The sequence below is a fragment of the Lissotriton helveticus genome, chromosome 7 (genome assembly GCF_964261635.1).
Source record: "Lissotriton helveticus chromosome 7, aLisHel1.1, whole genome shotgun sequence".
In the NCBI taxonomy this organism is placed as follows: Eukaryota; Metazoa; Chordata; class Amphibia; order Caudata; family Salamandridae; genus Lissotriton; species Lissotriton helveticus.
This window is the reverse complement of record NC_136068.1, coordinates 1363897299-1363911274: the sequence shown is the minus strand read 5'-3', so window position 1 is coordinate 1363911274 and position 13976 is coordinate 1363897299. Positions and strand designations below refer to the sequence as shown.

The 13976-nt window shown below is 44.7% G+C and overlaps 1 protein-coding gene across 1 annotated transcript in view; it reads right to left on the bottom strand.

The window, feature by feature from the left end:
• The window catches only part of USP43 (ubiquitin specific peptidase 43), a 1198532-nt gene that overhangs the window by 39745 nt on the left and 1144811 nt on the right, over positions 1–13976 (bottom strand). The window contains exon 13 of the mRNA XM_078654683.1: positions 7255–7413. Within this exon, the coding sequence (XP_078510809.1) occupies positions 7255–7413 (159 nt within the window). The remainder of the gene's footprint in view (positions 1–7254; positions 7414–13976) is intronic.

The following is a 13976-nucleotide window of genomic DNA, read 5'->3' as shown; positions in this document are numbered from 1 at the left end:
TACCAATGTCTGCACTCAGCGGAGGGGTGACGGGGTAGTGCGCTGCCACTCCCCATTGGGATCATACTCCTCCTTTCCTATTTCCGCCAAAACGATGTGGTATAGCGGCTAGAGCGTGGATCTCGGAGCAGGGGAACCGGCCTGAGTCTCGTCGGGCAGCGCTCAACATCCCGTGATCCTGGGCACATGACTCCACCTCCGGTGCCTAAAATGTATGTGTCCGTCTCCATGAACGTTGGTGTTCGGTGAATGGATGTTCACGGTGTCGGGTTTTGGATGTTGGTGATGTTGGATTGGCGAGGGGACTGGGTTGGCGCCTTGGGTTCGCTCGGGCTGGGCTTTCGAAGTGGGCGAGGTTCGGTTGTGGCTTTTTGCAAGGGGTGATTGCGGATTTGTTTGCTGTTTGCAAGGGGTGATTTCGCATTTGTTTGCCGGGTGGGAGTCCGGGACGGCGGATGTGGTTGGCGGTCTGGGCTTGCGGCGGACGGGGCCGTGCGGCCATGTGTGGCGGAGGTGTTCTTTTTCCTACGATATAGATGGCTCTTATTAAAACATGCCACATTGGATTCTACGTACTCACAACCACAGAGTCAATTCCTAATTGCCTTTTTTATACGGCACGAACTAGACCCGAGGGTAACAGGGCACTTTAAATGCGCCCCGTACAATTTTGCTTATCACCCAATCATGATGCATCTTGCATGAATGCTTGAAATTAAACTTACGGCTTATTTGGTGCGCCACTCTACTGATGCTCGTGCTCCTCTCACAGTGAGTACGTGTGGTGCGGTTTGTAGTTAATCCTGAATTGCCTTACGTAACAAAATTGTTCCTTTTCCCACGATAATAAAGAGCTGTTATTTATACATGCCACATTGAATTTTAGGTACTCAATAGCGAAACATTTAAGTAATGAGTGAAGTGTTATATTTGAAATTAGTTCCTGATATCAACGTTACCATTGAAATACCTCGTTAAGAATAGCGAGCGAGCCCATTGAAATGAGCCCACGCTTCTTACTTGACACTGTGAAGTGGTATATTTGAAATTAGTTCACTGATATCAACGCTACCATTGAAATTCCTCGGTAAGAATAGCGAGCGATCCAATGGAAAAGAGCACACGTTTTTTTAGTTGACACTGTTAAGGAGTTAGATAAACTTTTATGATTTGTTAGGGAGTTCAGATGAGCTTCTTATGAGTTAAGTTTAACTGAGCATTGCTCCACGTCGCCTACGAGCATTAAATAAAATGCAGGGATGTCTTTACTGTGCGCCAGTCTACTGATGCTCGTGCTTCGCTCACAGCGAGTACGTGTGGTGCGGTTTGTAGTTAATTCCTAAGTGCCTTACGTAAATGAAATCTGCGGGGTTGCACCTTTTTTCGGATGTACGCGATTATGAATTTTCCTGCTGTTCTTTTAAGACTCGTGTTATGATGAGCAAGTTACATATGTGCACCTACTGCATTATTTATTTACTTGGTTTCATAGGCACTCGGTGTAGTCGGATGTTATGTTTTAGCAAGATTAGGATGCATCAAGATTGTGCTTGAAAATAAGGCGGTCTGTTGAATTCGTTCACTTTGGGGAATCGACAACAATTAATTGAAAGATTAGCACCATGGAAGAAATTCCAACTATTTATCAGTCTGCATAGAATTAGTACCGTGAGAGCCTAAGGTAGTGGTACAGTTCTTGGGCAATGATTACATGCACGTTTGTACATGGTACATGCAGCTTAAATTCATGCCAAATTATACACCGTAGCGATTTCGCTATAGCCAGAAACCGACACTGCCGCGTATCGTGGCCTCTCACCTCGTGGGCCTCCTTCCCCTAGTGTTCCCTCTGCAGCGCTTTGAAGTGACTTCAATGGGGCAAGCACTACCCAAACAGTGAATTACAAGAGGAAGCATTACATGTTCCCTACGGCAAGGTGCCTACGTTCGCAATACTGTCACAGAGCGGCCACGCAGAATCCAGGGTCGGTAGTAGCGAACTATTACAATATTATTGACGGATCTACGGATTGGCCCCTGATTCACAGAGAGGGAACTGCCTAAGGGACGAGAGCGGGTTTAAATTGTTCCAAAACAGGTTTCCTTTTGGTAATGTGAATACAGCAAGTGAGGTCGGGAGCCTAAATAACGCTCATTAGACTAATCTTCCTGTAATGTCATGCGATCGATCCTTTGTATACATGGAAGTACATAAGTCATTTCAATGCCAGGCAATTCGCAGAAAGTCAAGTGCGAGTTTGTGGGTAAGTTAGAATCAAAGTATACAGAAACTGTTGCCATATTTCCCTTGATAATTGTGCCAAACTAATTATCTGTTTTCCCTCACCCTGCCACGCTTGGCTAAGGCGAGCGCATTGCAAAATATGCAAGTAAACTTGGCCTGACCTTCTGACGCACGTGTCGAACAGGCTCATGCATTGCAATGTTAAAGCAAATGTCTGCTCCTAAAGAGCATTTTCAACTTTAGAGTTACAGTGAAAGTGACTTGCCATTGTCCCAATGTCGATAGAATGAGTGCCATTGAGATGGTTTACAATTTAAAAGTTACAGTAAAAGACTTGCCATTGCTGCTAAAGAGCAATTTTTAACTTTAAAAAGTTACTGGGAAAGAGACTTGCCATGGTCCCAATGACGATAAAATGAGTGCCATTTAAATGGTTAACAATTTAAAAGCTACAGTGAAAGAGACTTGCCACTGCTTCTAAAGAGCATTTGCAACTTTAAAAGTTACAGTGAAAGAGACTTGACATTGTCCCAATGTCAATACAATGAGTACTATTGAGATGGTTAACAAGGTAAATGTATTATACGGTGCCAAGGTAGCCCCAAGTGTGAACATGCACTTTACACATCCACGTCGTTATGTTGCCGTATGCTTTAAAAATTTATGATGTGGTTAGGTAAGGTTACAACCGTTTGTTATGTTACTGTATCATTTGTAATGTTATGATAGGCGGTTGGGTGAGGTTACAACCGTTCAGTCAAGTCCCGTGCAGTGTTATCATGCGTCATTTCCTAACCAGATTCTCAGCACAGCAACTGCAGAATAATGTGGAAGGCACGAATGAAGGGATTACTCTTCCTGTGCAAAACATGGCAGACTCTCGTGTGCACCGGTGATGCTGGCACCGTATGAATGCCAGTTGTCTTTGTCCGCCCGGTACTTACCCAAATAACAATTTAAATAGCACTATTTTATTCTTTATAGCACCTCGCATCCCAACGCAGGATGGCAGAGCACGGTTGGGTAACATGCACGTTACATAGGGACAATACATTGTGTAAGTGGGTGAAAACAGTATGCATATGTATTACATGAGAAAGCGAGGGTTACAGGTACAAGAGTCCCTTGTTCAAGTAGTAAAGGCACACAGCAGTGGAGAAGTAGCATACAGTGTTACAGGTGGAAAGTGACGTGGGAAATACAAAAGAGTACCACACGCAGGAGCAAGGATAATACTGCAATAAATGGCAAATACTTCACAGGGACTGCACCACCCTTTCCAAGGCAGGATGGGGAGCGCTTGGAGGTATCATTCACACGATACATGGGCATACATGCACACGATACATGGACATACATTGCGCAAGTGGGTAATTACAGCAGTGTACATGAGGGGTTACATGAGACGGCGAGGGTTTTAGGGATAGGAGTACCTCCACCTGTTAGGTGTACCTGCCAGGCCATGCTATAACCATTCCAGGTGATGATCTTGCAGTGCTTAGCCAGGACATGCACTGCATAATTGTTCCGGCAACTGTGTTCACGCAGCAAGCAATTAATCCTGATCACAGGGTGACTTCCATAACGCTTTCGCCTTGCTTGGTTACACAACACGGGTTTTTCAGCACCAGATACAGTAAGGCAAATAGTCACGGGCCGTAAACAGCATACGCTTGCCCAATAACCAGATAGCAAGAAAGGTGCACTAACACGACAAATTGAAAGGCCGAAAACAGCATACGCTTGTCATTAAGCAGATAGTAAGGAAGGTGTACTAATATGATATGACATCTTGAAATAACACCCTTGAGTTCCCTGAGGGGAAGGATAGAGCCTGAAACGAGGTCATGGCACTTTAAAGGCCTCTAGCAATTACCGTATTTACAACATAAAACGGGGAGGACGTTTTGACGGTATATCCATGGCCATAATAACTACGATGCCGTGCCCGCATTACGGTTACAGGTTACAAAAAAGTACTAAACACAGGTACAAGGTTAATACTGCAGCAAAATGGCAGGGACTTAGGAGAGACATGCCTCGACTTGTTCAACCTACATATAGGTACAGGCACTGTAAGATTGCCAGATGTCTTTCCTGTCCTTGTCTTCCCCAAATAACGTTTGATAAGCATTATCATTCCTTATAGCACTACCCTTCCCATTGCAGGCTGGTAGAGCGCTTTTAGTAACATATACATTATACATGTACAATACATTGCATAAGCGGGTATGACAGCAGTATACATAGTGTTTCATGTGACGGCAAGGGTCACAAGGTACAGGAGGCCCACGTCCTTCACAGCCCACGGTGGGATGTCAGGAGGATTCTAGTTTTATGAGCTACAAGTAACAAGCTATAACAATTACTAATCAGTCATCTGCATGATACATGAGGGCTTTTCACTGCAGGCATCAACTTTATGCCTGCCATACCCACCTCTTTTGGTTCCTGGGACCAATATCACCGGTTGTCATTAGCATCCTCTACATCTTGCAATTAACATGCAGAATGCAACAGAGAAGCAGGGACCAAGCAAGGATGTGCGGCTCCTCTTGTAGATATTGACAGGTAATCAGCTTAATTCAAACTGCTGGATTCACAAGAAGTGGAGGGCCCTGGGCCAGGTACACTATAAGAGGGCGCCCTGAGTCAGCGAATTATGGGTTATTCGGGTCCCAAGGTGGCAAGATCAATGTTGTGTAACTAGTCCTGTGAGAGTGAGACCTGCCCTTGTAGCACAATCAAGTGCGTGCAGGTTCAGAGGGGGCGTTACCATGATAACCGGGTATCCATTATGTAATAAAGCACTTTGAGGCTAAAACCAGAACAGCACCCTCTGTACAAAGGTGTGTTTTTACCTAAGGGCGTGGCCTAACAGTATCTACGCATTTCCCATTAGAGGTGCGGCTTGTGTAACTAAGGGCGTATCTACGCAATCCTCGTTCGAGGTGCGGCCTATGTAACTAAGGGCGTGTCCTAAGACGGTTTTTAAGATATCTCCATGTGGTGTGGCAAAGGGGACTATGATAGAGGTGCACGAAACAGCGTCAGAAAGTAGCTAGGTGGGTGGGGGGCTCTGTCATCGACGGGGGCCTCCTCCAGAGCTGTGGCGGAGTACAGGGCGATCTGGAAGTAGATGGACAGTAGGGGTACCTCTGCGGCGGAAGGATACAGTCTAAAATACCTCTGCCTGGCACAGTAAGGGTGCCTGAGCCAAGAACCTGGAGCCGAGGGGGTTCCAGGAAACAGCGCCGGCGCCCCGTTAGTCCTTCGGGCGGTCGGGGGGCCTGAACCGACCGGGGGTGTGCCTCATCGCTCCGCCCTGACAGGGGGGGCGGGGCGTAACGAAATAAAATGGTAATTTACTGCACCGTCTGAGCATCGACTCGCCGTGCAAGATGGCTCCTTAGGCATGCGGGTCAGCGAGGGGCTGCTGCATTGGATCGCCTGTAAGATGACCCACCTTATGCTACCTGTTGTACGAAATAAACCTGCAACAGTGCTTTCCCACAAATATGTCTCGTGAGTTTCCTTGGTATATAAGTGTTAATGTGCGCAGAGCGGAGTGAGCGCTGGCGGTGTGGGCACTATGTGTATGCACGCATCGTTGTGGCCAACTTCTCGCAAACCCTGTAGAACTAATGTAGGGGTATACACAGCCAGGAATATACCCACATCCCATGCTGTTTACATGGCTGTTGCTACAGTCTTTGTCCAAGGCAACGGGCCTTTTCCGTCCATGCACCCAAGGATATGGAACAGCATTCCTTAATCAATCAGCACCCCGATCCCTGCTGCGTTCTAGGAAAGAGTTGATGATGCACCTTTTTAAAGAACACTACATCACGATGCAACAACAGTCCACTACAGTACTCGAAACAAGCAGCCTCTCCAATCACTCATGGATTCTATCCTTGTCTTTGACACCGTACATTGCTCAGATGCCGTTTGTTTAGGTCTCTATTATACAAATTACAAACACACACACACATACATATACAAACATCTGGCACACTTGCTCTTGTCCGTTTCATCACTAATTCCTCAGAAGTTAGACGCTTTTTTCATCCAGATTTAAAAGATTAAGGGCCAGATGTAGGTAATCCCAGATTACCGATTCTTAAATACCGAATCATACCGATTCAGTATTTAAGAACTGCCAATCGGGATGTAGGTATTTTTACCGAATCATTTACCGAATCGGGAATATTCGGTAATTACCGAATCGGTATTTACCGATTCGGTAATTGCCATTGATTCCTATGGGCCTTGAGGCCCATAGGAACCTATGGCAATTACCGAATTGGTATATACCGATTCAGTAAAATTACCGAATTGACAAGGGGGACAGGGTGTCACTGACACCCTGTTGCACCCCTGATTCAGGCTTGTGTGCCATGTGACACACATACATGCCCTGAGGGCATGTATGTGTGGCACATGGCACAGGTGTACATGCACAGATGTGCATGTACACAGGAATTCGTCATTTACCATGCAATAGTATTACATGGTAAATAACGAATTCTTAGGGGCCTGTGGCACTGTTTCCAGTACCACCTACATATAGATTTACCGATTCGGTAAATTTACCGAATCGGTATTTTACAGAATCGGTCAATTTACCGATTATGTAAAATATAGGCCCCCTACATCTCAATCACCAAATACCGGTCGGTAACGGCCGAAATCGGCCGTTACCGACCGGTATTTGGTGACCTACATTTGGCCCTAAATCTTATAACAAATTATAATAATTCCTATTTGTAAAGCACGAACATGTCACACTTATGGGTTTCAAGGCGCTTGGGGCCTTTGAGATTAAGTGAGCTATTGCCCAGAGTCACATGATGCTGAGCTGAGTTGCCACTGGGGATCGAACCATAACCCGCGCTCCAGAGTCAGCCACTCTGGCTCCTGTGCCACACCTCTCCCTCTCACCCCTCACAATTCTTCACCCCTGTTTCTGCTTTATCCATCCATCCTCCCCATGACCTTCATCTCACCTCTCACAGAGCTGCTTGCTGACCAGTCAGGGATGCTGTTCCTCTTCTGGTAGAAGAGAATGTAGGCCCCGCGGGTGCACACCTCATCCTCCGGCACCGGCTCCACATTGCTGTCATCATAGCTGTACCATCGGGAGTCCAGAGAGTTCCTGCAGTAAGCTAGGAAGAAGGAAAAAGGGTGGTGGATTAAAGAGACTCTCTTGCATGGCCTTTGGAAGGGTGGAGAGACATTTCAGGGTAAACCATATGGTATTTGGACATGGTAGCTAGGTTTAAATTACTGTCTGATCTGGTAACTCCCTGAGAGGGGTCCAAATATACTTGTTTATATTTTTTAAAGAACCAAAAAACCCTTATTGCCAGGTAAAAAGACAAAACTGGTCATATACAGCAACTCATATAGAGCTCCCCCTACTTCACCAGTGTGAAATCTGACAACTCAGGCACTGCTTCAGAGAAATGAAGCAGGCCTTCGCAGAGCTCTAGGCAAAAACAGTATTTTGTCATTGGAGCTCTCCCCAATGCAGCTTTTCGGCCCATAGGGCGTTGTGCAAAACCTGCTGGTGGGGGAATCCGTAGGCTGCATCACATCTCTCCTTGAACCCTAATAAAGAACACAATATGTAAATGTATTTATTCAATGCTGTAACCGAGAATCTTCAACCCCATGCCATCAAAGGCTAAAGGCCTGAGTTGGGTGGTAATGGAAACTCCATTAGATATGGAGAGAGTGCTCTGCTGTATCTGAAGAGGAATGCACTGATGGAATCTCCTCCAACATAAACATAGTGTGGAAGGCATGATTCTACTGGTGGGGTTTAGCACTTTTTCTATAAAGAGGAGGATTATCTATCATCATACAACTACACCAGGTTGTAAGTCGTTTTGTACCACTTTTTCTGAAATTACTTATAGGTAACATTGAAGTCCAATCTTTCAGGTTATATTAGGATCAGCCGCAGTAGTTTTTTTTCCCACTTGAGCCAGCATCTCATATGCTACACTCTCTTTTCTCAATGTGTGCATCTTTCTGCAGATGTACCTCATCTCTTTTGCTTTGCAAGTTAAGGTTGCGTAAGCTTCTGCAGCGTAATTTCCTTACTATTGTCGTCCCTACCTACTGACTGCTAAGGTTGTGTTGATGCCATTTTCGAAAGCGGAATTTGCTGGAAGTTTAATTCAACATCTACTATATCACGCGTTGTTTTCTTACTTTTTTGCTTTATGTGGCAGACTTTATTTCTTCTGCTTTGCAAACACCCTGCTTATCTCCATTAGCTGCTCCACCTGAAATTGCTTGTAAAATAATCCAGTGATACTAAGATGAACCTACTTCGATTATCTTTACCTTTCAATTATTTCCATTGTCTACTGTTTTTTAGGTGTGAATTGACAGTGTGGCTGTGTCAGGAAGTCATATGAACAACATAAAAAATGGCTTTGAAAAGCACTACTTAAAGAAGGGCTTTGGACCACCCCATAATATATATTGTCTTAACTAAAGCATTTAATTGAGCGAAAGTTGTGTACTTCCACTGTAAAAGAGAGCTTGCATTGCATATTATACCTGGTTGGAATGATTATGCTCCATAACTGTAGTTATGGTGACAAGCCAATCGTGCCACTTGTCAGATGCCATGGGTATGATCTGTTATGAAAAGTTACGAAAAAGGAAGTAGGTCTGGATTATTTATTGTTAAATCGCAAGTTAAAGTGAATCAGTCTCTAACTGTAAATTGTTATTACACAGTCGATGCCTGAATGTAGGTATTTTGTGACATGGAATTTCACAGACAATTATAGTAGACAATAGTTTTGGCTTTGGCTGTGACATTTTCATAGTTTCAAGGACTATGAGTGACACTTTGGAAAAATGTAAATATCAGAAATGACACCCATCTGAACAACGAGAAACTAAGTTCACGAAGCTGCTGCAAAGAAGGTGAAATGGGAGGCACTAACATAGTGCCGTTGTAAGATCATTGTACTTAAACTAATTGTGTAACCATGAAATTAAACAATAAACACTTATTAATGCTCTTTGCACATATACATAGACACACAGTTAAATTTTAAAAAAAATTACTGAATGTAAGAGAGTGTCACTTCCATTATAGCGTACCAAGACCTGGAACACCCTCCCTCCCCACATACGGCAGACCCAAGATCTACTCACCTTCAGAAGACTCCTCAAGACCTGGCGCTTCGAGCGGTAGCAGCACCCCTCCCCCCCTCCCCTCAGCGCCTTGGGACCCTCGCGGGTAAGTAGCACGCTGTACAAGTACATTGATTGATTGATTGAGTAAGCAATGTACTATTAAAGTCCCTATGTACATACAGTCAAGAGTGTCATAGTACTTTACATCACACACACACATTATACAGAGACAATTAATCATTTGTGGGTAATTCATTCTAGGAAATGGTATATTTAACAATGAGGATTAAAAGGTGTAGGAAATGACCTGCACATGTCATCCATACTAGTAGGCAGTATATTTTAAGTGTCTTGTCTGGAGAAGGAAAACGTGCCACAATGGTTGGCTTTATAAATAAGATTGCATTTCTACCCAAACTAACCCCTTTTAGCAAAATTAGAATAATGAAAGACTTGGGGGAAAACATAACATTATAAATAGGCTCAGCCTTGACCCCTATAATGTATTTCAGAAATGGTCCCCTGTGGGCTGCTACAGCCACCAAAATCAGAAAAGTAAGTCGCTTTAAAAAGGGCTTTACTCCAGTTTAACTCCAGCCCTTGGGGTTCCCCGTGCTCACCCGACAGACGCACACAATGAAAGTGATCCTTGTTCAGTGTGTCCAGGGTCTATTGGCATGTCTGTGAAGGTCCCACCATCTGGCTAGGCTGAGATAGGGGCCCAGATGCATTCTAACACTTTTACAGTTTAGTTGCGAGGGCTCACATCTCTGACGTGCAACAGAAAGCGTCTATACACTGACCGGCTTCTTTTCAAGGCAGGGGAGAAGCTTTTCGAATATCAATTCCAGCCTGTCAGCGAGCAGCTCAGGATAATAGAGACCCCAGGTCAAGTTAACCATGGGGTGACCTGATTGACGTGAGTATACCCATGAAGTCTTCTTCGCCAGTCACCGCCTGTCCCTCACCACAGCTGATAAATACATGTGTCCCTTAGAGCTGAAACCGGCGCTGGCGCTATAAAGCTGATTAAGTAGAGAGCGTTACCTCACAGGCACTCACCTACTTTGAGAGGAGAGCAGCAATTCGTAAGGTCTGCCTCATGGCCGCAAAGACTCCCACGGCAAACACCTGCCCGGGCATCATGAGGGTCAGCAGCAGCAGGTGCACAGCAACTATGACTGGTGTGCCCTTGGCAGGCCCGGATTGGCCATAGCGGGCACCCGGCGTTTCCCTAGGCCGCCAGGGTGGGGGCCGGTTTTGGGCCCCTGAGGAGCAGTTTTTGTTACAGGGACGTTTTTGCAGCATAGCTGCAATATCTGCCCTGTAACAAAAACATCCGAAACTGGCAACTGCTCAGCTGCACCCCCAAACCCCTAAGGGGCCGGCTGAGCACTTTGCCGGGGCCGGTTTTGGTTCTCAGTCCGGCCCTGGCCCTTGGCTGCTGAAACACTCCAGTGTCCGCCACAGTCTGTATGTATCTCAGCCGCCGGTGGGGTCAGGTGACGGGTCCAGTCACTGGATCCACTACTTAAATTAAAAACGCCTGCCGGCCGGCACGAGAACCCGTTGCGAGCAGCGCTACCTATGACATGGCAAACTGCCAAAACTTTAATCATGAACTGCAGCCACGCTAGCACTACCACGGGCTGCAGCAGGTCATCCGGTCCCGCCTACTAATTGCTGCAGTGTCTCGTGAATCAGCCTGTTACATTGTAGCGGTTTAGAGCTGTTGGATTCTGAGCCAGCCGGGAGCCCTGAACCTGCTGAGAGTGCGCACATGGCGCGCTGCCACTCCAGTTTTACTTTCACTGTGATGCAGGATTAACTACAGCCTCTTCTGCTTGACAGCTGAGGAGGCGCTATTATGTGTGACTTTCCATTTCAGTGTGGTGAGGCGGACCACCACACTGGAATGCATTAGTCTAACGCCTGATGCATGGTACTTGGCAGGGCTGTCTCTGACAAACCCTGGTAAGGTAGAGGAGTTGCCCTGGGTTAATCCTTGTTAGGTGATTTTAGGAGGGGTTATATATTGATTGCTTTGGCAACTGTAATTTTTAACATAATTTTAATGTTACCACTTTATGCCTGGTGGTTGCTGTGTGGGACAGCTTAGGTTGAAAACAATAGGTCTGGTTTGGTTATGAAGAAAAGCCAATGAAACAGGTTGTTGGCTTGAATAGTTAATTGGGTATAACTGTGTGAAAACCACAGTCCCTCGCGAGTTTAGCCATTCAGTACCTCTTCATAGATGCACTCAAGTATTCATTATTCCACTGCTGTGTCAGAAGCCGAGTTTGACCTGCTTATTATGAAAAGTTACTAAAAATCTTAGGCATGAGTAAAATAAAAAAAGGTAATGCATGGAACACCTGAAATAATATCAGTCACTGGCAATTACTGGGGCAGAATTCGAATCTATAGTTTTTTTTGGCCCTCTATGCCACATCAGACAGGAACCAGACATATGTAAATCAGCGTTGATCCTGCTCCAATACGAATAGTCAAGCCTGAACTGCCAGGCCAGGCCCCTTCTTAACAGGAACACAAGCAACCCCAGGCTGGTTTCAGCCTTGTTAGGCCGCATCAGTGAGTTACAATTTGGTTCTTGTGGCACAGTAGGCCTAACGTTTTTATTGTGAAAAGCTTATGTTAAAGCCAATAGACGTTTAAGGGTGGATTTTTATTACACTGGTAGAGTCTACAGATAGGTGTTTAGTCACATGAAATCTAACAAATTATCATATGTTTTGGTGTTTGTTACCTTCTCTGACAAAACCTTGGGTGTAGCAGATTTCAACTGTAAGAATTTTGCTCAACCTTTAGAGGGGTTGTATATTGTTTTGCACACTGTAATTCTTTACAAGGTGGTAATTATCTTCCTAGTACTTAGCTGTGTGTGTTTATTAGAAGTACTTTTTAGATCTGACCTGATAACATTAGTGATCAGCCGGGACCTTGTAATAATGCAATTCCTAACAACACATACATATACATAAACAAGGGGTTTTGTATAAGCCCTCTTAAGCCACTGGTCTGTTCAGGTAACATTCACATTCTGTTTCCACTTATGAATGCGTATATCATGCGTCACTGGGCCAGCCCATTTCAGCCATTGGCTCTACTGCCATGTGAGTGAGCACATTTTTCCCCAATCATATGTGCTCATCCACTCCAGTGCCAGGGCTTGTGGGTCAGTAGGTCTGTTCTCACCTTCTAAAGGTCTCCTTTTTTCCCCATGTTTGTTTATTTGTTTTTTTTTGGGGATATCCAGAAGCTTCCCAGGCAGTACTACCAGGCCACTCACTTACTGCTCATTTAATCTGCAGTGCATTGCTTCCCGTTCAGTCACTGATTCAAAAGTGGTCGGCCATCTTGAAATGGTAATGTCTATGGTATGCAATTCCCTTACTTTGTTAAGGTGGCCACCATGCTTAAAAGCCAAATGTTGGCCATATTGCATCCATACAGGAATGATAAATTAGGCACAATACTTTTCTGAGATGGCTGCTCATTGCAGTTATATTTTTTACTTACTTTTATTAGCAGGACATTCTCACCCTGTTTATGAAGCAGAATGTTTTCTTTTTTGCTGCGTATATTTTTTATGTATCTTTTTTGCATGTGCTTGTTGAGTTTGTGAGTGTGACTTACTTTAAGTTGGTGAACGCAGAAATAGAAGAATGGATACAGGAGTGCAAGAGTGCCTTTATGATGGGGTACTGAATGCCTGAACTCACCAGGGACTGTGGTTTTCACAGTTATCTTTCGTCATGCCTTGAGATGGCACAGCTGTGCCTGTCACATACAACAGCTAACATGTTGCCATTAGTTATAGCCAACCTCTCTAATACAGTTTCACATCAGTTTTTTTGGTCAGGTACTTGCTTGAACAGAATCGAAATAGTGTCCTGTAATCTCAAACCACTATGTTTGCAATACCAGATCGCCTATCTCAGTACTTTAAGCGGGATGTTAAAGGTAGGAGATGTGCCTCTAAAAGGGGCGTGGCCAAAGAACCATAGCTAGAAATCATTTACAATAAGTGTGGCCTACGTAATTAAGGGCCTAAAACATGATAATTCAAACCCTGAGTTAGACACACCGTGCCACCTGACCTGCACTAGGTTGCGTCTATGTGTGATTAATGCTGTTTCATCAGCACTCATCACACAACAACAAATACAACTGAAACAAGCCGCGCTTACTGACTTTGCAGAGCTTGTTAATAGTGTGTTTGTGCACTGTCAGCTAGAATGGTAATTACAGTTGGCCAACATTCCTTGCACTCTGAAGAGAGGCCAAGGATTGGATGTGCACTTAGTTTGAACACCTCCATAACCAAATACAGGCACTGTGGGCAATTTGCACTTCTGTCACACTGAACTCTTGAGCTCTCAATTGTGCACAGTCACGAACATCCATTCAGAAACTGAACTCATCCAGACACCCAGAATTGACTCGGTTTTCAAAATGTGTTAAAACAGATGCATGAATAAACCTACAGAATGACAACATTTGTTAAAAGAAATACTCTTGGGTAGTATGAACACATATACCA